General features: G+C 34.8%; 3 protein-coding genes across 3 annotated transcripts; 2 read left to right on the top strand and 1 right to left on the bottom strand.

Annotated features, from left to right (window-relative positions):
* Positions 1-1,222: 1,222 nt before the first annotated feature.
* On the top strand, positions 1,223-14,153 carry LOC117916314 (probable apyrase 6). Its single transcript, XM_034832273.1, has 8 exons — positions 1,223-2,033; positions 2,129-2,241; positions 4,302-4,409; positions 4,574-4,625; positions 8,699-8,854; positions 8,962-9,056; positions 9,220-9,416; positions 13,652-14,153. Exons 1-8 carry the CDS (start codon positions 1,460-1,462, stop codon positions 13,926-13,928), a joined length of 1,572 nt encoding a protein of 523 aa, XP_034688164.1. The 5' UTR covers positions 1,223-1,459; the 3' UTR covers positions 13,929-14,153.
* Positions 14,154-23,409: 9,256 nt separating this feature from the next.
* On the bottom strand, positions 23,410-24,066 carry LOC117933030 (calvin cycle protein CP12-1, chloroplastic-like). Its single transcript, XM_034854417.1, has one exon. The coding sequence runs from the start codon at positions 24,015-24,017 to the stop codon at positions 23,631-23,633; it is 387 nt and encodes a 128-aa protein (XP_034710308.1). The 5' UTR covers positions 24,018-24,066; the 3' UTR covers positions 23,410-23,630.
* Positions 24,067-25,157: 1,091 nt separating this feature from the next.
* Positions 25,158-26,426, top strand: LOC117922767. The gene is made up of 2 exons (XM_034840986.1): positions 25,158-25,278; positions 25,708-26,426. The coding sequence occupies exons 1-2, from the start codon at positions 25,212-25,214 to the stop codon at positions 26,307-26,309; spliced, it is 669 nt and encodes a 222-aa protein (XP_034696877.1). The 5' UTR covers positions 25,158-25,211; the 3' UTR covers positions 26,310-26,426.
* Positions 26,427-26,962: the final 536 nt, after the last annotated feature.

Raw genomic sequence — 26,962 nt, 5'->3', positions numbered from 1 at the left:
TGTCTTATATAGTTGTTCAATTCATAAGTTAGTTGTTTCCAAGGAGGAAACCTTGTTCAGTAGGGGTAAGAATTTGAAACTCCAATGTACAAGTGTAGATGTGCATGGAATGAGTGTGTGATGTGTCAATGTGTTTCTTGGAAAGGAGTAGTCCTTGAGCGAGTATACTCAACCCTACTCCATATAACTAACTATTTTTAAGTCAATTACTAAGCTTTTTTTCTTGGAAAATAAATCAAACAAAGAACATATAAATTGATAACAAACTTCATTTTAATTTGTGAAAGTTTGTTGAAAACCAAACAAAACACCCATATATTAAATAAAAAAAATCTCTTATGAGAAAAATCTTGCTTCCCTCACTACAAGTTTTGGTTAAGTGTTTTATTTTTTATTTATTTATTTATTTTTTTTTTTTTTGCACAAAATGAAGTTAAAAACTTCTTAGGAACTTGGTCATGAAGGTCCTTTTCATCTTCCAATAGCAGTAACAATAGCTTCAACCGTGTTGTGAGATTTTGACACTTCTTTTGTGTTGAGGGAGATGGGAGAGAGGAAGGCAAAAAAAAAAAAAAAAAACACTATAGAGAGAGTATCTCTTCAATGTAACTCCTGATAAAACATTTTTGTATTTCACATTTTATATCTTTACCATTAATTATACAAAATATATAGCTTTTAAGACCATTAGATTCATCTATGCCTTCAGCATAATTACCTTTGTATATGATGTGGAGGCGGCTAACCAGACTAATTTACATTTAAGTACATGTAAGTAAATGCAAAGACGTATCTTCTTTTATGATGCTTGAAAGAACAAATACTTTTTGTTTCTCCTTTTCCTTTTGACACTTGACTTGCACAGCATACCATATTTTTTTCCCGGTTGTTTCCATTTCCAACTGGCTATCCCTTTCCTTTTTCTTCTTATCCGCCACCCGACAAACTCATTCCCTACCATTTTGAAATGCTCTGGTAAGACTGCTTGCTATTGCAACCATGGACCATAACTTTCACCTTAAATTATAATTAAATTTATTTGAAATCCGATTGCTTTGGATTGCCTCCCATATATAATCTAGAATAAAGATATAACCCAGATTAGTGGAAGAAATCCCACAGTCCCCGGGTCTGAATTATAAGTATGACAGCCCACTTTTACAACACGTTCTTTCCACGCAGCTTAAGTACGACGGCGAAACGACACGTATTGGGTTCGACCCGCCTCAACTAAACCCGGGGCCAAACCGGTTCGCGTATGGAACGGTTTGGGCGAACACTAGCTGCATACCAAAATCAAGAAAAACATCACCACCAGAACCGACAGCAACAAGGAGGGAGGTGACTCAGGTGAGATAGGGAGACACAGAGGGCGAAACCTGGTATCAGCCCTCTGGTCTCCGATCTGCAGAGCCCGAAGTTTCCTATTCCCGAATCGCTTCGATCCGTCGTATGATTGATGCGACGATCGAATGCTAAAAGGCCGGAGAAGATGGAACAGTTGAAGCTTCAAATGCGGCCGAACGCCACTGCACGAGCCCAGAAAAACGCCACCAGAAGCAACCTAGTAGTCCTCATCCTGCTCGCCACCGTGATTGCCGCCTTCTTCCTTCTGTTGGTCCTTGTCTGCAATTCACGGAATTCGATGAGGAGGGGCAAGAAGTACGGGATCGTGATCGACGGCGGAAGCACCGGCACCCGGATCCACGTGTTCGGATTCGAGTTGGACGGTGGCGGGAGACCCGTATTTGATTTCGGTAAGAAAGGTTTGGGGGCAATGAGGGTGAGCCCTGGTTTGTCTTCGTATGCGGAGGATCCGAACCGAGCGGGTGGATCGTTGGTGGAGCTTCTAGAGTTTGGGAAGAGTAGGGTTCCCAAGGAGCACTGGGGAGACACTGAAGTTAGGCTGATGGCCACTGCGGGGTTGAGGAGGCTGGAATTGCGTGTCCAGGAAGCGATTCTGGAGTCTTGTAGACGGGTTCTTCGGGTATCAGGTTTTCAATTTCGGGACAGTTGGGCTTCTGTTATTACTGGTATTGGATTGATTACATTGGCATTGGTAACATTTATCTCTCTTGCTTGTACATTTTCATTGAATTTTGATGGTTTTCCTATGTTTGTCTTGTAGGGTCGGATGAAGGAATATATGCTTGGGTTGTTGCAAATCATGCACTTGGCAGTCTTGGAGGTGATCCTCGGGAAACAACTGGGATTATTGAGCTTGGTGGGGCTTCGGCTCAGGTTGTTTCATTCTCCCTATCTGTAAATTGACAAGGTGTTACAAATTTTATGCTAAATTGTGAGGGCATTTTATCCTGTTTGCTTATGTTATATGGTGTTCTTCTTTGTTCTCCTTCTAATTAAACGATGGACAAATAATTCTGGTGACTCCTACACAATTCAAAATAACTTAGTTCTGCCTGATTGCAGAAACCTGGTTAGCATGGCATCATAGTAAGAACTGCAGGATTTAGAATATTTAGTACCACATTAAACATTTGGGGAACAATGATATACTACAAGGAGATTAGGAAAGCACATTAAAAGGCACAAGGCTTGAAATGTGTGAGGTACGGTTTGAGACTGATATTGACGGGAAAAAAATATGCATGCCACGTTGAGAGAAAAAAAGGTGAGGATGATAAGTTCATTTGTAATCTGGGACAAAAAGTAACATATAAACATATACAGGATATTGTTATCACTGTTTCAGAGTCAGTAGTTCCTTTTTTTTTGTCCTTTTCCTATATATTGCATACATTTTATGGTATAGGAGAGACTGAATTTGTGGCATGAGTTGGAATCTTGGACACATTATTTATTGAGTTGTAAGAGATGGTTCTATGAAGAAGTACAACCTTTTCAAACCAATGATTACTGGATGCAAAGCGATTTCTTGAGTTACTTGTGGTTATATGCCTATCAATAAAAATCCTTCCCATTATGATGGTTCAGAATCTTTCCCGACAATGATTATTTGGAATTCTTGGGCTTCAACAAAAGTGAGTTGTTTTGTTTGGGAAGTTATGTGGAAAGAGATTCTAACTTTGGACATTTTGAAGAGGAGAGGATGGACCTTGGTGAACAAATGTTTTCTATGCAAAGGCAAGGAGGAATTTTGCGATCACATCCTTCTTCATTTTTCTAAGGCAAATATGTTATGGCAATTGGTCTTCTCCTTGTCCGGAGTGGTGTGGGTGTTGCATGCTTGTGTCCATGCAACGCTTCTTGGTTGGCACAACTACTTTGTTGGAAAGAAGAGAAGGAAGGCATGGAATGTTGCTCCTCTTTGTTTGTTTTGGACTATTTTTAAAGAGAGGAATAGAAGGGCTTTTGAAAATGTTGAGCTTTTAGATCAAGAGTTGAAGTTCACTTTTCCGTGTCATTTTTTAGAATGGTTTAAAGGGGATTTAGGGCAAGAGTCCTTCTCTGTGATTGATTAGGTTGCCTATAAAAGGAGGGATTTCTTCTTTTTTTGTTGAAATGCACATGTATACTTCTTGTGTACTTGGTGTAGCCTTTTTTGGCTCTTTGATCTATATTGCTCTTTTGCCTATCAATAAAATAAAAAAATAAAAATCCTTCCCATTATGTGCCTCGCCCTTCCTATGTCAATGTGTACAAATTCTTGGTCCTTGTTGACTGCTGCTCCATGTATCTTACTGTGACATATTTTCATCTGAGCCTCTATTTGGTTTTATGAGGTAAGAACATTCTTTTGATTTTTCTATCATAATTCCTCCCTTTGTGGCATGCTATTGAATCTAGAGAAGGTAATATGGCAGCTGATTATTTGGGCATGTGAGGTTTTAGAGAATATAATTTGGAAGCTGGCTTTTTGCCAAGATATAAGTAAGGATCTAATTTAGAGAAGGTGGACAACTCATGTCTTGGCCTGTCTCATCAAAAAAAAAAAAAAAAAAAACTAATGTCTTGGCCTGGCCGGATAAGGAGCAAACTCTGGATATCTCCTTGGCTAGAGATTTTCCTTAGGAGCTCAAGCATCTTAAATCTGGAGGACAACATCGTTTACCATTGTTTTCCTATGTATATCTCATCTATGTGTTTATGGAGAGGAGTCCCATGTGTCAATTTATGCAAAGAATTCTCAAAAGACAGAAACAATGTAGACTGACCGCAGTCTGCAACTATGTGCCATTCATCATCTAATGAATCATTATTATATGTGTTTCATGTTGCATTTTGTCCAAAATGAGTTAAGAATTTTACGTGGATCATAATTAAGAAGCATCAGTTGTGGGATTGTCATTTTGATGGTCAGTATTCTCTTCATTTTTCAGGTAACCTTTGTTTCAAGTGAACCAGTGCCTCCTGAATTCTCACATACTCTTAGATTTGGGAATGTCACTTACAATCTCTATAGTCACAGCTTGCTTGATTTTGGTCAGGTAACTAACTTTTTCAAAGTAGTCTTGTTTATTTGGCAGCATTGACATAATTTCAGATAATGCAGTTATTTGTTTTCAGTATTGAGGGCTTCACAAATTATGTTATAGTACTGATGGGAGTGTTTTCTCACTTTAAATTTGTTTTAATTTGTTTCATTTCACAGAATGTTGCACTTGAGTCATTGCAGAAATCACTTTTTTCAACAGACCTGATGGGTAAGTAGATTGCTCTAATTTTGCTACTGGGTTTGTAATTTTGTATTTCTTGGGAAGGTTTTGGCGCTCTTTACCATGCTTGGCTATGATACATATAGGTTGAATCATGAGAGTTCATGTTTTTGCTTTTTACTAGTCTATTGAGTTTTATTCTCAGAAATGGAAATATAAAAATTTTACACATAAAGTAAGGATGTGTTTTAATGTCAAATGGAAAATGAGTGGTTCCATTGTGCTTTACATGATAGTTGCATGTGCAAATATATCTCCTGAATGGAACCATTAAAACAATGTGAACTTATCTCCACTTATGGAATAGATTTGATGATTTGATGAATAATTCACTAGATGATGAATGTTATAGGTTGTCAATTGAATGGATTTAATGATTTCATCAAATAATTCACTAATTCACTGGATGATGTTTTGGGAGGGAGGGAGAGAAAGAGAGTTTATATTACCACTTTTATGTTTTATTTGTATATAAATTGAAGTTTGATTAATTTTTTAAACAATTAATATTTGAAATTATTTGGAGAAATCATTTTTATGGAGTTTAAAATTTTCAATTACCTATTATTTGAGTCATAAAATACTATTTTAAAAGTTTTAAGTTTTAAAATATTCATTTGAAAAAATAATTTTTATTAGAACATAATTTTTTTTTTAAACCAAAAAATAGGAACTAAAAAGTTTTATAGGAGAAAAAATATTTCTAGAATGCTTTTGTGTAAGTAAGGCAGATCTTGGATGCAACTTTAATTGCAAACAAGGCCTTAGATTCAAGATTAAGGAACTAAAGCCCGGGGGGGTGGGGGGAAGGGTGGAGTTGTTTGTAAGTTAGATGTTGAGAAAGCTTACAACCATGTAAGCTTGAACTTTCTATTGGTAGTGGTGCATAAAAAGGGCTTTGGGCATAAATGGGTTGATTGGATTCAATTTTGTATTGTAACAACAAAGTTTTTGGTTTTGGTAAATGGAACACTTTTTGGTTTCTTTAAGAATTTGAGTGGATTGAGATAGGGCTATCCTCAATCCCCCTATATGTTTGTGTTGGTGATGGAGACCTTGACTATTCTTTTGAGAAAGGTAGGGAAAGCTGCTTCATTTTAGGCTTCAAGGTGGGAGTCAGAAGAGGAGAGGGAGTCGAGATTTCCCACCTATTGGCTGATAATACCACAAGCCTTGCTAAAACCAATTGATTTACATGAGTTGCTTCCTACTGTGGTTTGAAGCTTCATCATGGTTGAAAGTTAATTTGGACAAAATCGAATTAATTCCAGTAAAGGATGTTTCTAATGTGACAATCCACTCCCAACCATATCAATCTTGTCCACTTTAGGTCTATTGAGCCCTCACGTCTTCAAAATGTGTTTACAAGGTTAAGAGGAGTTCATACGTATATAGCATTAAGAATTTTTTTCTCTTATTTGATGAGAGATATCACAATTACCCCCCATGTAGAGAGACACAAGGTTTTTGTCATGTCTTATGGGATTGCCAAACGGACATACGCCCTTTGCGGGATTGAACAAACAAAGGCCCACATTAAGGTCAAGGATTGACTTTGATACCATTTGTAATAATCTACTTCTACTTGTGTAGATATTATTTGCTTCGGGACTAATGGAACCCTCATTATTTTAAAACACATTTAAAAGGTTAGAGGAATCTACATATATAGTGTGAGAAACTTTTTCTCGTCAAATCTTGGATACCACAATCATCCTCCTTGCAGAAGAATAAGGGATTGTGTCCCACATCAGATAGGGGAAAATGTTAATGACATTATATATGTATGGACTCCTCTTAATCATATAAATGTGTTTTAAAGGTGTGTTGGCCTTTTAGGCCTAAAGAGGATAGTATCTACACAGTTGGGAGCGAGTCATTACATCCAATGTTGAAGAGCTTGCCTCTTTGTTTGGTTGAAGGGTGGGGAAGCTTCTGGCTAGTTAGTTAGGCTTGCCCTTGGGAGCTACATTCAAATCCCCAATTGTGTGGGATGTGGTTGAGGAGAAGTTTCATAGTAGGCTTGGTCTCTAGAAATGATAATACCTCTTAGAGGGTGGTAGACTCACTATGCTTAAAAGTACACTATGTAGTTTGCATATTTATTTTATGTCCCTTCTTCTCATTCCTAGGGGGATGACTTTTAAGACTAGAAAACTCAGCGGGATTTCTTGTGGGGGGAGAAGCTCTTGAGAAAAAACCTTACCTGTCATCCATTTACAAAACAAAAAGTTAGGAGGATTAGGAATTAGAGTTTTGTTCTCTCTCAATAAAGCCTTGCTTCTAAAATGGTGTTGGAGAGAGAGAGTTCCTTTGGAAACAGGTCATAGTGGGAAAGTTAGGGGAAATATTGTTAGATTGGTGCTCTCTTGTAGGGAGGGAGGGGCATGGTGTTGGCTTGTGGAAAGTGATAAGAGTTTGGGGAGCTTTTGAGTCTTGAACAAGAGATTTGGAAGGCAATGAAGAGTTAAATTTTGGTGATATATTTAGTGCAGGGATGCTCTTTTAAAAGATTCTCTCCCCTTGCTTCTCTTTGTTTTAGCAAATAAGAAGGCATGAGGGGCAACAGTTAGGGAGGTTGTAAGCAGGCTGGTTGTTTTGAACCCAAACTTCGTAAGACAATTTCAAGATTGGGAGTTAGATAGCATTGGGAGTTACTTGGGATGCTTAAAGTGTTTGGGAAGTGCAGCAAGGATGAAGATAAGCTGATTTGGAAGTCTAGCAAGAGGGTTAATTCTCAGTGAAATCATTCTATTTTAATTTGGAGTTGGATGGAGGAGTGTCTTTTCCTTTGTAGGTAGTATGGGCCTATTGGGTGCCTTCACAGTGCACTTTTTACTTGGGAGGCTATGTGGAAAAGTATCTTGACCTTAGATCAGTATAAGAAAAGACAATGATTGTGGGCAATGAAGGGGGTGTTTGGCATTTTTGTTTTCTCTCTTTAGCATCTCTTGGGTCCTCCTTTTTTCTATGAAGGATTTGCTAAAGGGATAGTAAGGGAGTTTCATGAGGAAAAATGGAAGGAATATTTGGAAGGCAGCTCCTCTTTTCATGTTTTGGATAATTTGGCCAGAACGAAACTGAACATCCTTTGATGGCATTGAATGCTCTAATCAAGTGCTAAAGGACTCCAATATTTGTAACTTGTTCCATAGGACTTGCCAACATGTCCAAGATCTCCTAGTATCCTTGTTAGAATTTATTGATTGGTTGAGTGCTAGATAGTGTGAGAAGGTGTGATTGAGTGCATGTATGAAGTGACTTCTTTTTTTGTTGTTTTGGCATCCTTTCTATACCTCCCGTGTCCGTGGGTTGCACCCCCCTCTTCTTGATTGGTGCTTTATATATATATATATATATATATATATATATATATATATATATTCTCTTTTTCCTATCAATATATATTTTAAATATTGGGTTTGAGTTGTTATAGGTTTTTATTTTTAAGCTACATTTAGGGGTTAAGCTAATATAATTCTATTCCTAGAACACTGGAATACAAATCTCCCCACTTCACTGCAGAATCTAGTGATAAGAATTACTTTCTTGGATGACCTAAAATGGCCTTAGAGTACTTGTATTCCCTTGGAGCAAATATGAATGTTTGTCAGATTTCTGGGTAGCTTTAATAGTCATATTAGATGCCCTCTTAATAATCTTGTTAAAATTGTAGTTTTGTCTCATTATGCAAGTGTTATGCTATCACCTTGAGAGAAATTGTCTGTGCCTATTGGTGGTTGCTAAGTAGGCAATCTATGTTTCAGTTTTTGATAACTGTTACTGCCTTTGCCAGAAGTTGGCTTAACTTGATGAAGCGCAAAATTTTGTTCTTACCCCTTTCCTTGTTCCCTCCCCCTTTTTTCATGTGGTAGTTTGCCTTTTGACATCAGGGTCATTTATGTTGGTGCCTTTATATGAAAAGGTTGTTGAAAAAACCCTTGATGTTTTATGGTATTACATGATCCTACCTTCCAAATGGTGGGCGTGGAGCTTAATCTTTCATGGCTTAGGAATTGGTATTCTTTCAGAACTTCTTACTTTATCTTTCCTTCATGCAGCTGCTGAATCTCTTCAGAAGGGAATATTAATAGATCCTTGCACTCCTAAAGGGTATTCTTTGGATGGAAAAAATGAATACTCATCTGCTATTCATGCCCAGGGTAACTTCTCAGAGTGTCGAGCTGCTGCATTAAACTTGTTACAGAAGGGAAAAGGTTTAAAATATTTTCTAAACACTCTACTTTTGCTTTATGTGGATCAAAGTTTCTGTTTGCTTTTTGTGTGAAGTAACTAACTATGATCCTCTACACCTGAAATGTAGAGAGATGTTCATATCATCACTGCTTAGGTTCAACTTTTATGCCCAAGCTTCAAGGAAAGTTTTTGGCAACAGAAAATTTCTTTTATACATCAAAGGTATTGGTTTTTTCATCTCTTCTTGTAAAAGATTTCTTCTTTCCTAAGTAGCAATCCATTTGAAGTGAAACAATATAATGTTTTTGTAAGATTTCATGCTTTAACTTGTGAATGCTTATATGTTCTGATGTATGATTTTTTATGCTCCCTTTTACTCAATTAGTTCTTCGGGTTGGGTTCACGGGCATTTCTCTCTGATCTGACGGTGGCTGGACAACATTTCTGTGAAGAGGATTGGTCAAAGTTGAAAAGGAAGTATTATTCATTCAATGAGGAAGATTTATTGCACTATTGCTTCTCTTCAGCATATATAGTGGCTTTTCTTCATGATAGTCTTGGAATTGCTTTGGATGATGAAAGGTATTACTTCTTTCAACAACATTTCCACCTTGGATACCAAAATCAAGCTATTTAGAATCATTTTTATCAATGAATAAATTCATCTATATATATATATATATATACATGCATATATTTATGTATGTATAACAAAAATATTTTAATGAATTTACAATTATTTTTACTTAGTGCTAAGAAAGACTATCCTAAATATTTGGGCAGAAAAGGCCATTTTAGAGGTGGTGGCATGAGCAATGCATGTTCAGTGTGTATAAGTCTTTTGTTTGCTAATTCATAATTGACAATGATTAGAGTTGTAGATTCAGTTCTCTACATGGACACCCAGGAAAAAAAGGGCATCCCAGGTGAAGAGTTTTGTATCATAATATAAAATATTCTTTTGATGATTATATCTTTTATTTTGGATTTAAAAATGACGTACTTGTGGAATTTAGTTAAAAAATATAAGGTTCTTTTTCTATTTTAGTAATTTTGTTTATTGATATACCAAGGAGAGAGAAATTGGTATTTTATTTTACTTTGTTTTCTTTTTTACTCTTGTGATAACGAAGAGACAGAAGTTAGTCTCCACTACTTTTTTTTTTTTTTATAGAAAAATAAAGATGAAATAGATAAAAAAACACATAGCAAAAGGACTCATAATCCATTTCAGACTATGTATAGAAGGAGCACACTAAAAACCCAAAACAAAATCACTATATAGCTGACTAATTTGTATTGTAGCTGCAAAGTCTAAAAAGAACAAAGAAGGAAAACCTAATCCCATTCAACCATATAAACCAAGTCTTAATAAGTACATTGTCATCAATCTTGATCGCTCCTTGCAAAGGTTCCCATGAAATCATTGGCCAACCTAGGAAAACATCTCTAGGTGAATTGGGGAAGATCATCCAAGCAACACTAGAGAAAAGGCAAGGGGATACCTTTTCCAAAGGATGGGAAGAAGTTTTGGTGAATGGAAATGCCAAAGGAAGTCCCAAAGGATATTTTAAAGCAACCATAAGTCTTAAGGCAAGGGGATACTCTATCCTCCTTCCTTGTCATCATTGGAGCACATGTCTTAGGTAGGATTCTTGTAAAAGCAAAGGAGAGCTATTCTAGAAGGGTTTCAAGTAAGGAGTAGGATGTCACATTTGCAATTTGTAGATGACATTATCTTCTTCTCTAGCTCCCGTGAGTGAGGTAGAGTTGCAAGATCTAAAGCTAATCTTGTTATTTTTGGGTGCATTTTAGGGCTCAAGATCAATTTAGACAAAATCACGTTGTTAGGAATAAATCCTATCTCGGGATCAAATTACTTGACTACCTTAAATGCTAGAGTGAGTAGAGTGTAAAGTTTCTCAATAGCCCTTATCCTATCTTGGTCATAGGGGAATCCTAAGGCTAAAGTCTTTTAGGACCTAGTCATAGATAGAATCTTGAGGAGATTGGACAGATGGAAAAAAACATTTGTCCTTAGATGGAAGAATAACCTTAATACAATCCTATTTGTCACACATTCTTAGTTACTTCCTCATGTTGTATATAATCTCGTCATCAATAGCATATAGGATTGAGAAAATGCAAAGGGATTTTCTTTGATCAAGGTTGAGGGAGGGTAAGAGAGATGTCACCTTATAAGTTGGAGTCAAATTTGCAAACCTAAGCAAGAATTTCTCTAAGGAATAGGACCCTCGGAGGGAAGTGGCTTTGGAGGTTTCCTAGGGAAGGTTAAGCCATTTGGCATAAGGTTATATTGAGCATATATGGGATACATCCCAACAGTTGGGACACCAATATTTCAATTAGGTGGTTGCATCATTGCCTTGGAAGACCATCGTTAAGCCATTATACCCTTTTTCTAATAGGCAACAAGGTAAAGATCCATTTTGGGGGTATTTGTGGTAGGGGGAACAACCTCTGGGTTCTCACTTTCCTAATCTCTATAGAGTTGTGTTAGTTAGAAGCTCTCCTATAGCATCTATCCTTGGTCTCTCTTCCCGTTTTGCTTAGAACTTTAACTTTCATCGAAACCTCATTGATACGGAGATTGAAGATCTCAAAAGCCGTATGTCCATTCTCAATTGTGTGCACCTGTCTATCTTCTCTAGATATGAGAGTTTTGGTCATCATCGTCCTTAGGCTTATTCATGGTCGAATTGTTTTTCTTAACATTACCCAATCAATGAACTCCAACCTTTTTTTCTCTAACAAAATTCGTTTGGAAATTAAAGCTCCATCAAAGGTCAAGACATTTGCTTGGTTAGTGGCCAATAAGAGGGTTAACATAAACAACTTGCTTCAAGTGAGAAGACCTTTCAAAGCCCTTAATCCCGATCATTGCAATTTGTGTATAAAAAGTGGAGATTATTGATCATGTTATTTTACGTTGTTTATTGACTTTGGAGCTATGATACATGCTATTAAGTCTAGCTAGATTGGATTGAGTTTCTCCTCAAAGTATTGGTGATATGATGACCATCAATTTTAGGGGATTGGGGAACTCCTATAGAGGCAAAGTTCTATGGTATAATGCTTGCCTTATGTTGATTTGAATAGTATGGTGAGAAAGAAATGTAAGGATCTTTGAGGATAAGTGGAGGACTTTGAGATGATATGGGATCTAATTTATTTTTATTCCTCCTTTTAGGTTTCTCATGCTACCGCTTTTAAGGGCATTCCACTCAATTTCCTTCTACTCAATTGGTTTTCGATATGTATATCAAAAAGGTAAAATTAATTAAGACAGGATCATTGCCAACGTATTTTTGGAGAAGGCTTTCTACCTTTGTTTTTATCAGATTATGTAGTTGTGACAAGGATTCTCATCCTTGTTGTGTATCTTTAATCCTTTTTAATGAAAATGCTGTTTTTTTATATGGAAAAAAGAAAAAAGGAAACACTAGAGAGAACTCTAAAGACCATAATCTAGAAGTTCATTTGCAGTGGATAAGGATGTGATCAGCAAACTCATTTTCCTTATTGCAGAGGCAGTGCATGTTTACCATACTCCACCCTCATAAGTTGGTTAATAGTAGGAACTTTCTCCCAAGTTGCTTCCCAAACCAAAAAGGTTAAAAAATGAAACTGGATGGTTCTTGAATCCAAATTTTCTTTGCCAGGAAAAGGAGGGCTTGACAAGGAACCCAAGATGAGTAATTGTTTTATATGGAGAAGGGGACCTTAACAATCTTCTGGACCAATTTATCATCCTAGTTACTAGGAAAAAAGGGGGGTAACAGTTGCAGCAAGCATTCTACCCCAATCAAATCCTTGACATCCACTGTTATTAAGTGAAGACACCAGTTTCTAGTTCTAAGTGTTCCAGGAAAGATGCTTATGAAGAACCCATGGTTTCAAGCTATAAAGCCTATGAACTGGCTTGGATGCAATATGTGTACCATAATATGTTATCATTCCTGTATAAAGAAAAGAAAAAAGGCATGGAATGCAGCCCCTTTATGCTTATTTTGGACTTTATGGAAGGAAAGAAATAGAAGAATCTTTGAAGATACTGAATTAGCGGATTAAGCTATTTTACAGTTTTTTTTGTACATGTTTTCGGATTGGGTTAGGGTGCATGTAGATTGTGCTTCATGGTCCATTTTCGATTTCATTGATTGGTTGGGTTGTAAGTAAGGGTTTTTTGTTTTTTTCTTCACCTTTGGCCTTGTTGCCTTGTATACTTCGTGTATACTTTCAGGTGTACTTCAGGCTTTCTTTTTACAATTGCTATTACTTATCAAAAAAAAAAATGTTATCATTCTTGTATGTCTTGCAGTTTTTTTTTTTTTTTTTTTTTTGGCCAGGCAATTTAGATATTATATAATAATCCTTTTAAGTAAAAGAAAATAATATTTGGTCTGTCCTAAAACCTATTAAAAATAATTAACTAGCTGTATGTGTTATATGTGTTACAACATGTATAATTTTTGTAGCATGAGCATTATGGTAATACTGTGTATCATAAGCCTCTTTTTCTCTTGTTTTTTATTTTTATTTTTATTTATTTATTTTATTGGAGGGGGGGTAGGTTCTGTGTATCATAAGTTTTGATCAGTGTTATTTGCAGTTTATTTCATTTTTGTAGTCTTGTGTGAAATGGACTTGTAGCATAAAAGGACCGTGGTTAGTGTTCTAGTGTGCAGGGAGCTTTTGCTCCATCTTTGTGTATGCATGTGCGTGCATTTTCACTATGCATGTGCTTGCATTTTCTGTAGGTGAAATGCCAATGATTGTTAACTACTTTTGAACAGGATTGGATACGCAAATCAGGTGGGAGATATCCCACTAGATTGGGCCTTAGGAGCTTTCATCTTGCAGAGCACAACCAACTTGGAAGCAGAGCACTCTGATTGGATCACCACGGTTGTCAGTGATGAGTCCCCAACCTTGCTCTCTCTAGTTGTCATCTTAATCATATTGATGTTTACAGTTTGGTCTATATCAAAGTGTAAGAAGCCCCAGTTGAAGACGATCTATGATTTAGAGAAAGGACGGTATATAGTCACTCGAATCAATAGATGTTCATAGTTTATCCCAGAGAAAATGCTCCTCCCTGGTTTTGCAGATCAGGATTGTAATTGCAGCATCTTATTTTATTTTATTTTATTTTTCTAATGCTTCTTCGGTCTAGTGTACAAACAAAACCCACTCCAGGGTACAATGCTGATGGGGAAATTTATGGTGATATAGTATATGTACATTATGAGGTTTCAACACAGAATACAGAATCGACTCCAGTTGTCATTTGTCAAAGAGAATATTCCCGTTTGCATTGTGTGGGAACCAAGAGTACCATTTTGGTTTTGAAGATTTAAATTTTAGAAAAAGAAAAGAGGTATTTTTGCATAATGTTAGTTTTATCAATGGATCCAACCTAGATTGACTCGTCGTCCATTGATTCTTATATTCCTTTAAGTCAGGTAAGCCCCTTGAAATTCTAGCCCATAGAATGAAAGTTCCAAAAGTCCAATCCATGTGGTATTAAAGAGAAGAAAAACAAGTCACCATGTGGGTTAAGGATCGAAACCATTTTGGTTTTGAAGATTTAAATTTTAGAAAAAGAAGAGAGGTATTTTTGCATAATGTTAATTTTATCAATGGATCCAACCTAGATTGACTCGTCGTCCATTGATTCTTATATTCCTTTAAGTCAGGTAAGCCCCTTGAAATTCTAGCCCATAGAATGAAAGTTCCAAAAGTCCAATCCATGTGGTATTAAAGAGAAGAAAAACAAGTCACCATGTGGGTTAAGGATCGAAATAGGGTATTGTCCAAAACAAAAAAATATGAAACAAAAAATAAAAAGGGCCAACAAGAAAATGGGTGTTGTGTCAAATTTCATCTTACCTTTTAGGGTGACTAGTATTGAAATATAGAAGATTTTTAGTTTGTATTTTAGAATACTTGTAATCATGAAATTTATGGTCACTATAATTCCACTAGTGGAATTTAATACATGTTTTTTTAAGATATAGTATGTTAATTGATCACAAAATAGGAAAATCTAAAACTAAAGGATGATAAAGGTAATCTTGAAAAGAGAATGACTTATTACTTGGTAGATTGTGAATACCAATATATGGAGAGTTTACATGTAGTGCTTAGTAGGTCAAAAACATAAAAAATTGATTAAATTCAATTTAATCAATTTATTTCTTGATACAATTTTATAGGATGTTAAAGTACAATTAATTCTATTTTATGGGATGTTAAGTCAACTTTAAAATTGGATTATAAAGGAGTTAGAATTTTCCTAGGGGTATGATGGTCCCCACTTAAGCTCACACTCCTTTATGGCATGTTGTTTTCAAGGATTTATGAGTTTTTTTATTCATATTTGTGCGTAAGGCATTTTGGTAAAAGCGTAAGGTTGCACAAAAGCTTATGAATGACCATTTTAGATTGAGTTAATTAATTAATTAGACTCCAGTAAAGCTAATTAATTGATTAGGATCTAGTGAATTAGATTAAGTGACTTAAGCCTAAGATCGACTTAAGTCACCTAAACCGACAAGGAAATTGATATGAATCTCCTTAAGGGTTAGGGTTGGACACTCTTGGCTATTGTCTTCTAGAGAAAGAATCCTAGCCTCCATCCAAGTGGAGAGAGAAGTCCATCTTCAAGTACTAAGTTCCAAAAAAGAGTCATTGGGTAGAAGATTATTAGTTTTCAAGATCTGTTTCACTAACTAAAATTAATATAAGAACATTCAAATAAAAGGCCATGCTTTTAAACCCCTAAATCTAAGGGTTTTGATCATAAATGCTTTTGTTGTACTTTGATCAAGATCCTTAGAAAGATTAGATGCATGCATCCTTATGATCCAAGGCTTAGATTTGATTTATTTAAGGTGTTCCAATAGGGGCCACCATTGAAGCTAGATGGATTTAGTATATCGGATCCATTGGTGAACTCAAGCCTAAACAAGGACAAAGTAAAAAACAAAGGTAGTGAGGCAAATGCTTGGGCTTTTTATACCATATTTAATAGAACGAGTCCTAATGAATTCCATTAGATAGCTACACGCAAACGTGCTAAAGAGGCTTGAGACATTGTCTTAGTCACACATGAGGACTTTTCAACTATTAAGTTATCCAAGATACAAATGCTTATTATTAAATTTGAAAGCATAAGAATGAAAGATGATGAGAATTTTATGTTTTATATTCAAATCTAAGTGATACTATCAATTCGAGTTTTAAACATGGTAAGAAAATTCTTGAATCAAAAGTTGTTGAAAAATCTTGAGATCACTCATGATGAGATTTAGGCCTAAGGTTATGTTGGGATAGAGCCTTTGAAAGCATGACATAATGTAACAATTTTAGATTCATTAATAAATTTATTTATTTATGTTTCTTATTTTCTCTTTACTATCTTTATGCATTAATTGGTTATCTAAGCATTTATGTCTATACCACTTGCATTGTACATGACCTGAGTGCATTAGGAGTTGCATAGAAGATACAAGTCATGGGTTAATTACAAGATGATAAGTTATTCATAGTTGGTTCATGGATTTGGGCAATCCAATAGAGACTAAAGTGCATTACCTCATAATTTGAGGGATGCATTGTCTCAACCATCAGGGCAAGTTTCCCATAATGAGTGCACTAGATGTATGGTCAAATATTGGATAAGACCTATGGTGAATCATACGTAAGATTATCGATTATCATGATTCACCAAGCTATTAATTGCATGTGCTCTTAACCTTAAGAGGATATTGAGCCTATGTCAAAATCAATGGGAGACTTTTCACCTATGGGTGAGACCAGTTATATATCCCTACAGATTGGGTTGCTATTGATGAAGTATGGTGGCAATAGGTCTTCTCAATAGAGATACCATGATATTCCATAGGATTGAGATAGTGTGTCCCCCTAGGTGATCTAAAAGACATGTGATCAGGAAGACTATAGCCATAACATTTCCTTTAGTAGAAAATTGACATATGTTTCTGTAAGTTATTAAAGTATGTCAATTGATCACATAATAGAAGAATATGTAACTCAAGGATTGAAATGGTAATCTTGATAAGTTGACAGTACTTCCTTTTTAAATTACGGACACTAGTTTATAAGGGGTTTGCATGTAGTGGATAGTAGGTCACTAATCAAAGTTTCACCTTATTGTAATTTTATAGGATATTGAAACCATTTGATTTTCTTTAGTGAAGTTCTGAATCCACTTTAGAATTGGATTTTAAGGAAGCCAATATTTTCCTATAGGTCCTAATAATCCTTATTCGAGCTTCTAATTCATAGAAGTGTTTGGATTACTCTGTACCCAAGCCCTTGATCATATTGGAATCATGTAATCTAACCTAGGCTTCTCTAAAAAGCAATCTAAGTGGAAACATGGCTTCAAAAAACCATTTAGATTAACAAAACTAGAGAAGAAGCAACCCATACCTAGATTTGGGTGTTCCCAAATAAATTATAGTCCCTAAAAATCATTGAAGAAAAATCTGAATCCATAGAAGACGTCATAGATCTCATCTACCTACTAATCTTCCACTCAATTTCTCCTCATGCGTAGCTAGACACGAGAAAAGTGTGGGATTTTCTTTCTAGAGAGTGGCTAAGGTTTCTCTTTAGAGGTTCTATTTGGAAAATGATAAGCAAAACTGAAACCCTAACCCCTAATAGGAATATTTATAGGGTTTCTTGTAAGACTTAAGTGACTTGAGCTCAAATTAGGCTTGGGTCACCTAATCTAGCTCAACTAGATCCTAATTACTTAATTAGATCTAATATACTCTAATTAATTAATTAGCCAATACCAGAAAGGTAATTCAGAAGATCTAGCCTAATCTTGTGTTTTGACCAAAACACCCTTATACATACTTATGAACTAAAAACCCAAATCCTTTAAAATAAATTTGCCTCTATATAATAAGAGCTAAAGTGGAAAGCATTAAAACCCATAGGAAAATACTGTCTTCCTCAAAATCCAATTCTAAAATTGATTCAACATTTCACTAAAGAGAATAATTGTATTCCAGTATCCTATGAAATTACAACGAGCATAGTTCAGGTCCATGACCTACTATCTACTTCATGAAGACTCCTTAAGAACTGGTATCTGTAATCTAACAAGGTAGAATTATCACCTATCATGATGATCTCTCAAATAATTGAGTTACAGATCCTTCTAGTTAAGTGATCAATTGACATACTCTAACTCCAAGGAGCATTTGTCAAATTTCACTAAGTGAAATGTTATGGTCATAGTCTTCTAGATCATGTCTTTTGGATCACTCAAAAGAACACACTGTGTCCATTCTATGAGATATCATAGTGCTTCTATTGAAAATGTATATTGCCACTAGCCTCCATTAATAGTGACCTAATTTATAAGGATATATGATCACCTTAGGGTCTCACCTATAGGTTAAAGTCTCTTATTGATTTTGGTATAGACTCAATACCTTCTCAAGGTTGAGAGTCTATGCAATATAATAACTTGGTATGAATCATGACAATTGATAGTCTTACATTATGATTCATCATAGGTCTTGTCTAGTGTTCATAACATAAACTATTGTACTCATTATGAGAAAGCCATTATGATGACCAAGACAAGTCATCCATTCAATAAGTAGGTATTACACTACAGTCTCAAATGGATTGCCTAAATCCATGAACCAATTATGAACTATTAATCGGCCTGTAAAGAACCCATGACTCGGATCTTTTGTGCAACTTGCAATGTACCCAAGTCATATACAATGCAAGTGATGCGCGCATGTATGCTCATATCCAATTATGCAAATGGGATAATAAATGAGAAATTAAGAAACATAAATAAACAAATTTATAAAATGAATCTCTATATGTTACATCATGTCATGTGTTCTAGGGCTCAATCTTAATAAGAGGCACATTTTATTTGAGGTATTTGGTCTTATGGTTCATAAATGTGCATAAGGGGATTTTGGTAAGCGCAAAACTATACTAGATCTTATGAATTGACTTTCTTAATTGAGATAATTAAGTAATTGAAAGTTAATAGGGCTAACTAATTAATTAATACCAAGTGAGCTGGATTAAGTGACTCAAACCCAATTCAGGTTCAGGTCACTTATGTCCACAAAGAAGCCTATAAATACCCCCTTAAGGGTTAGGGCTTTAAAGTTTTTATAATCATTATGTCTTCTGAAAGCCACCAAAGAGAAACCCTAGTCTCTCTCAAAGAAGAGGATAAAAACCCACACTTTTATCGTGAGTGGATCTATTTGAGGTGAAATTGAGTGGAAGAACATTAGGTAAACAAGCTCTATGACATTTTCAAGGACTTTATTAGATTGAAATCAATATGGGAATATAAAGATTGTAGGTATGATTTCAATATTCTTTAGTTTTAATCATATTAGTTTTTTTACGCCATGTTTATCCATTGTGTTAGATATAAAGAGCGTTAAAATAGATGCATGCTCCTAGATGATCTAAGGCTAGGGAACAAAGTAATCCAGGGTTCCCAACAACTAGTATCGAAACCTTATGATAAGTTCTAACATGTTATATCCTTTACAAGGTGTGCTAACCCTGTTTTATAGGGTTAATTTATTCATCCTATAAGCATAAGGGATAAATGAATGAATGATTATTAATTATTCATATTTTGAATATTTAATTGTTGCTTCTATTGAATAATTGTTTCTTTATCTAGATTGGGTTGTAAGCTTGGTGGTTAGGAGCATAGGAATCTTTTTATTTGTAAAAAGTTTTTTCCCTTGCATAAATGGGTTGTAAGCTCTTGATGGATGGGGCATAGGTTTTTGTTTCCTATGTAAAAATGTATTCATTTTTCCATTTTGTAACCTAAAAGAGATAAAGGAGCATTCTAGGTCTTCAATCACATCCATGGTGGAGAAATCAAGTGCTCAAGGTAAGAGTTTCAATGGAGAAACAATCAAAATCCATGGAGGAAGAGCTCTCAAATTGACAATCCAATCGTAGAGTTTGAGTGCTTAAATTAGCACTTGAGTGCTTAAATTAGAGCTTGGGTGCTCAAATTAGAGCTTGAGAGCTTGAGTGTTGTAGGTGGTACTGAAGGCAAAAAGTAGGAGCAAAACATGGCTTTTTAGGAGTGTTTAGTATGGGGTTTTATTTTACTAACCCTATTTTTTAGTTGCATGACAATTAAGCTTATTCCTTAAAAAAAGAAAAAACGAGACAATCCCAAAACCCAAAGTTGTATAAAAGAAATAACCAGCCTTCATCTTCATTGAATTATAGGAATGATATCATACCATATCCTAAAAAGACAGAATATTTGAGAAACTTTACCAAAAAAATGGAGGGATATTTATTAATGGAAGGATAAACTAAAACGTAGAAAATGGGACACACCCAAAACCAAAAGCTATATTAGAGAGACTACAATCCTTCATCTCCATCTAGTTGTATAAATGATATCAAACCAGATCTTGAAAAAAAAAGAATATTGGAGAAACTTTACCAAAAAAATAAAATTGAGAGATTTTTATTAATGGAAGAATAAACCATTACATAATAAATCATAAAACATAAAACGATAAATAAAAATGGATAGAAATTTAACCATAAAACATAAAATGATGTAAAAGTAATTTGAGGTTAGGGTTAATTTTATTCACCTCCCTAGGTTTTGGTTAAATAATAACTCTATTATAAGACATGTTTATCTTAATTTATTTTTCATTAATTTAACATTCAATTATTATTATTATTTATTTTGAAAATTTGATTTTTTTAAAATTTAATCAAATAACAACTATATAATACATGTACAAATGTGTAAACTATGAATATTGTATATATATATATATATATAGATATATATATATTTCATTTTCTTTGTTTGTTTTCTATACCAAATTACTAAAAAATTTATTTGTGCACATGTATAGATGCAAAATATAATTTTTTTTCCCATATGTTTACAAATATATACAAGACAATTTACAAAATGTATAATACATTTTTACATTTTTATTAACACCCATAAAAAAACATGCAAATATATTCACAATAGACAAACTTTGTACAACCTAGTGTAACTAATACAAATACTTTATAGATATAGTACAAGTGCCTTGTATGTATATGGAAAAAATATTGACATTTATATATATATATATATATATATATATATATATATATATGTGTGTGTGTGTGTGTGTGTAAACAGTATTTCTAATTGTATAAAAAATAAACAGAAAAAAAATGAAGAAAAATACCTAAATATATTTATGATAGGTAGACTTGTACAAGCCTTATACATCTAGTATGTACAAATACCTTGTACATTTAGAACACATTTTTTGTACATGTGCGAAAATGTAACAGATATATTCCAATGATTTGATACTAAAAACAAACTATGAGAATCAAGAAAAATATACAAATAGAGATGTGTGAATAATAAAAGACATTTTTATCCATTTTTTTTTTTATGGATTTCACAATAATTATGCAAACTTTAACTCATTTAGGCTATGTTTGGTTCCCGGAAAGTACAAAGGAAAGAAAAAAAATGTTAAGGAAAATGATTTTCTCATGTTTGGTTGTCTTATGAAAAATATAAAAAAAAAATCAAATATAATTAAAACTAATTAAAATTTTATGTATTTTTAAATTATTTAATCTTTATATTGATGAGTTAAAATAAATAAAATAAGTTTGAAGTAACAAAAAAAATAATTTATCAACTTTTAATCTATTTTTTTATTTTTCTTCACTTTTTATTTCCTTCTACTTTTCCTTTGTATTTTCTTTCCCTCGCATTTTCCCTCAAATTTTTCGAGAACCAAACATAGCCTTAGTGTCATTTTGAGCCTCATCTATCCCTAGAGTGTAATCGTACCTTTATATAAAGCTTGTGTTGGGGGTTTGGTTCTAATAATGGTGTAGAATGAAATTGTTTTATTGATTCGCTTAAGTGGGTATTTGGTAAAACATAATACTTAATATTTAATGACTTAAAATGATTTTAAGTTAAATTATAATTAAATCATATCAAATCATATTAAGCCATTAAGTTAACTTATCAAGATCATTTTTAACTTTAAGTTGTAATATTAATTAATTTACCAAATACATTTAATATTTTTAGTAACTTAAATTAAATTATCAAGTTATATTAAACTATGAAGAGCCCATTAGGAAATGATTTTGAAACACATTTACTTTGTGGTGTTTTTCAAAAATGATTTTTGGAAGAATCACCCATGAGCTGATTTTCCAAGAATCACTTCAAGTGATTCTCATGGTTCTTAAAAGTTATTTTCAATAATTTGTTAAACAACTATTTTTTATAAAAAATAAAAAATAAAAAAAATAAAAAAATAAAAAGAAAAAAGAAAAAAAATCGTTTTCAAGCATTAAATTTTAACTTTATCAAAATAATTCCGCTCTAAGTTGGTTCATCAATCATCCTCTTAGTGTTTATCAGAATGCTTATTAAACAGTTCTATATTTTCCCAATTTTCCAGTTTGATTATGCAGCTGAATAATGGGTCACAGTCAAAATTAACTATGCGCAAGTTGGATCTGACTACTTCTAAACACCATTTTGGAGAGTTATGGCTACCTTTAAATTATTACTGATATGGGGATTATGAAGGATATTGTTCCAATGATACAGGCGGTAATGTGAGACGAAAAGAAATTAATTGAACTAAAAAGGCGGACAAAATGTCAATGAACTTCCAACAGTATAGCTGCAAAAGAATTTAGTTTGAAAATTTTATTTTGAATTAGTATAACAATTTTATCTAGTTTTCCCTCTTCTCTGTTTTGGATGAACGGTGAGAAATATCTAGTGGTTATGATTTTCATTCATGAATATTTTACTTTGTGAATGCAATAGATTTATATGGGATTAATGTGGATGCCAGTTGAGGTATCTACCACTTGGTATGAGCTTAAACACATCATCTTTGTGAGCATTAGCTTCAGTGGCTTATTCAGTTGATTAATGTCTGCTTGTGATGTATCATTTGGAAGATGCATTTCTGTCCACAGCTCATGTCCATTTAAGACATGGACTTATTGGACTGGTTCGAGATATTTTGGAGTGGAGTCTTCTTGGGGGTTTCCTTAGGAATGGAATTCACCATCACATAATAAGTTGGAATTGGCTGTTTATGAGTTTGCTGCTTTTTAATATCTTCCTCGAGTTTTCCCCCCAATATTGGGTGACCGGACCATTGAATGAGACTTGGAAGACAGGATTATGGTCATCACATGTGAACTTTCCGTATGGGGGTTCTTTTTCCCCAGCAAATAAGTATAAAAATCTTACTCTAGATGTTGCATGATACTTGGCTGATGAAATTCGAAACTATTAACTATTTCATTTCCCTTTTCTACTTCTTCAATTAAAAAAATTTCAGCATATTTTATTTTCCCTTCAATCTAGGGTAGAATATTCTAATATTAAACTCCCCTCGGGCTCAACTAAGCAGAGATAATGAAACATTGCCTGGTGAGAAGGAAAAACCCCAGATCGGGGCCCAACTGAAAAAACCTTATACCACTTTCTTTTGTAGGAAGAAGGCTATAGTTTCCAATACCCATATATAAACTAATGGTTAAAACAAAGCTGATACTCAACCAATTTACGTTTCAAGATGGTATGGTATATGCTGCTAAATAGAACAAGACCATTGTTTCATCATACTGTAGTTGAACATCACAGAGAGAAAATATGGAGAAATTTTACTTCATGAAAGGTGACCATCAGTCTTCATAGGTGCGGCACTCCTCGTCCTCAGGATTGTCCTTACAGTAAGTCTCCAATGGGTCGGATTCCTTCTTCTTGTCCCTGGCATGGCTGGCAGCCGCGCTCAGCTCCTCTACCTCATCCCAGGCAGCTACACACTCCCCGCTAGCTGGATCGTCTGAGCACTTCTCCTCAGCATTCTTGATGCTCTCAACCACCTTCTCGGATATGCTATCTGGTGCTGCAGCCACTGGCCTGACACACATGCGACCAGCTCCAAACCGGCTTGGCCTTTTCCAGGGGTTGCTCAGCCATGGTGATTGAATGGTCTGGGACTTTGGTGAGTCTGCAGCCCTAGCCAAAACTCTTGGGGTTGAGAGACTAACACCAGCTATTGTTGCCATTGTTGTTCTCCTTCTTGTTGCAGCGGTACAACAGTGGGTAATGTTGATAGGATATAATAATGCAAGCGATATAAGCGGTTTCTGTAATGCTTTAGGAACACACACTCGTTATCATGTAAGAACCACTCATAGGCTTCCACATCATACCCAACTTGGCGATATTACTGAAAAATATCATATGTTTCCAAGTTTGTTTTTCTATGACGTCTGGACAGGATATATCATGCCCACGTGTCATGGGTCCACATCCAATTATTAGATCTTGATCAATCAAAACAAACTCGAGCATATCAGCCTTTTTTTTTTCTTTCTTTTATATCTTTGAACTTGGTATTTAATTCTCTAGAATCACTGGGTCACTACTGATTTTTCCATGGGAGGCAGTTTAGCGCCGAGTCCTTACATATTATAGGGGACCCATGTAAATGAAATATGAATTACAGTAGTTACTACCAAAGGTACGGTGGAAGGTCTGAAGTTTGGTGGCTGCTTGTGTGGTGGGAGGGCAAAGGGTGACCTCATGATTTGCAACAAAATCTTGATATTTTAACACACTTTTGAGGCTTTAACTTGGTCAAGTTTTTAAAATATCTCAACCCCATGACTGAGTCTATCTCTGGCTTAAAATTATCTCAGCTTTGAATCAAACAAAAATATAGCTATCAGGGCATTCCCTTGAGAAATGCTTTGGGATGTGGCTTTCCCAGAATGTGTACCTATTTTTGGAGCACTGTTTGCTACAAGTAGAAGCTAATTCATGGACAAGGTTCAATATAGAAATGACCTTAACTTGTAAAAGAAATAACAGATCCAACTGAATCTGCAGAAAAAAGAAAAAAAAAAGTAATTAATTTGGAGAATTATTTGGAAAGGTTAACTTTGCCCTCAGCCTGTTGAATTAAGTCTCAGAGTTTAAAGAATAATTGGGTTGTGAAAATAAGAAATTATGAAGGAAAATGAGAGGGAATGATATCGAACTGCATCAAGTACTTGCGTTGAGGGTGAGAAGTACAAATTTAATTCTGTTTGGCATTGGTGCTTGCTTTGCTTCTTCGTCTATATTCACCCTTCATTCCACACATGGAATCGGATTCTTCCCCCTTTACCATGTTATTAAATGCCAAAGTCTCCTTTGAGCAATGCAAAAAGGAAAAATATTAGAGATAAGAATCCAACTCATTCTTTAGAGAAGCCATGATTTTCAAGAACAATAGCATTGATCTCCTCTTCTTGGCTAGTATCATTCTTCTCAGTATCGCAGGTATGTTTATGCTTATGTGGCAATCAACATAATGAATCTTATTAATGATTGCTTGAAGAAAATCAAACCCTTGTTAAAAAGTAATTATATTATCTCTTATTTTCTTTAATGCATTCTCTTAATTTTCTTTCTTGATGTGCTCCATGAATTTGTTTTTCCATGTTCCCTCAGCTCTCTATTTCTACTCTTGACTAATTTCACTCATTTTAGTAGTCTGATGTAGTAGGATTTCACATACTTTCTGTTTGGTTCTTGGAAAAAATGAAAGGAAGAAAAATATATTTACCCCCAGTCAAAAAAATCTAAGATGGATCATTTTAATTTAGTAATTCCCTCTTGCCAGTATGAATCTTCCTATCTCCAGAATATGGTTATGAGTGCTTCAAATGATTCCAAGTAAATAAGAAACCTTCAACCTTTTCTACACAGCTGAAAAATCCAGACTGCTGGTTGGAGAAGAAGATTCATCAAAAAGTTGGACAGGGAAGTTTACAGTCTTTAACTGCTTTGACGTGGGCACTGGGACGATAGCATGTGTGGTCAAGGAGGTTGTGAGGATCTATCTACACTATATCAGGGCGGTTCATGTACGAAAAGTAAGAGCAGAGGCAGAAACGGAAGCACTGAATGAGGGATTCTCACAGGGACTGAGATATGAAGATGCCAGCAAGCGGGCATGTGAAAAGGGAGATGCAGCAGCAAGGAGGGCATATCTCCAAGCCAAGCACATCATGGGGCATTTGATTTCCTCAGGATGGGACGTTTTTGAAACTCTGTACGTTGGGGGCACCATTACAGAAGGGTTAATTAGGGGCAGTGGTACACTGTTGGGATCACATGCCGGTGGCTACATTGGAGAGCAGAGGCTTGGGTGGATTGGGTCTCTTGTTGGAAGCCAAATGGGGAGTTGGGTTGGAGGAAGAATAGGTCTAATGGCTTATGATGTGGGGAATGGAGTTCAATACTTGCTTCAACTTGGTAAAGAACATAGCTCTAATGGAAGCTCTAGTTCGAGGGGTTCTTTGCTTTAGTGCAGAAAAAGGGAGATCAATACGTTACTTACTAATGAATTAATTGTAGCGAAAGACCAAGCAGATATTGTTCTTTCTTTGGTGTAATATGAAAACTTCTACACAAGTTCGCATGAATATCTCTACTTGGAGTGTTAACTAGTAGCGGTTTATTCCAGATTCTTTTAACTTCTAAAGCAAATGGGAGCTTAACATCCTCTAGAACATTCAAGACTTGGTATGATTTTATAAATTAATTTAAGATATTATTATTAATAAATTGACTTAAATGATCCTATTTTAAGGTTAAAATTGTCACTTTTATTTAATTAATTTAAGATAAAATGACGCTCTTTATATAGCGTTACAGAAAGAGGGAAAACAGAACAGAAAGCTGTTATATCAGAGCATAATAGCTTAACCTCTCTAACTCTCCCCCAAATTGATGTTGGGGAGGAAACTGTTAACTTCCCTTTAAGCCTTTCAAAGAATTGAGAAAAGAAAGGTTTTGTATTTCTACTACTTGGTTAATAGAAGGAAATATGATTGACAACCAATTCCTTCTGCAACATCTTTTCTTGAACAAAGTATAAGTATAGTTCCTTGTGTTTCGTCTTTGAATGAAGAGTAGGATTTTCCGACAAAGCTGTTGTGCTAAGGTTGTTACACCAAAC

This window comes from Vitis riparia, chromosome 1 (genome assembly GCF_004353265.1).
Source record: "Vitis riparia cultivar Riparia Gloire de Montpellier isolate 1030 chromosome 1, EGFV_Vit.rip_1.0, whole genome shotgun sequence".
Lineage (NCBI taxonomy): Eukaryota > Viridiplantae > Streptophyta > Magnoliopsida > Vitales > Vitaceae > Vitis > Vitis riparia.
The sequence above is the reverse complement of the archived record's forward strand: the minus strand, read 5'-3'. Positions and strand labels throughout refer to the sequence as shown.

Coding starts and splice junctions, on each gene's coding strand:
- LOC117916314 (XM_034832273.1), top strand. CDS start 1,460: ATGCGACGATCGAATGCTAAAAGGCCGGAGAAGATGGAACAGTTGAAG. Junction 2,242..4,301: donor TTGGTGGGGCTTCGGCTCAG/GTTGTTTCATTC, acceptor TTCATTTTTCAG/GTAACCTTTGTTTCAAGTGA. Junction 8,855..8,961: donor CTTGTTACAGAAGGGAAAAG/GTTTAAAATATT, acceptor CCTGAAATGTAG/AGAGATGTTCATATCATCAC.
- LOC117933030 (XM_034854417.1), bottom strand. CDS start 24,017: ATGGCAACAATAGCTGGTGTTAGTCTCTCAACCCCAAGAGTTTTGGCT.
- LOC117922767 (XM_034840986.1), top strand. CDS start 25,212: ATGATTTTCAAGAACAATAGCATTGATCTCCTCTTCTTGGCTAGTATC. Junction 25,279..25,707: donor CATTCTTCTCAGTATCGCAG/GTATGTTTATGC, acceptor TTTTCTACACAG/CTGAAAAATCCAGACTGCTG.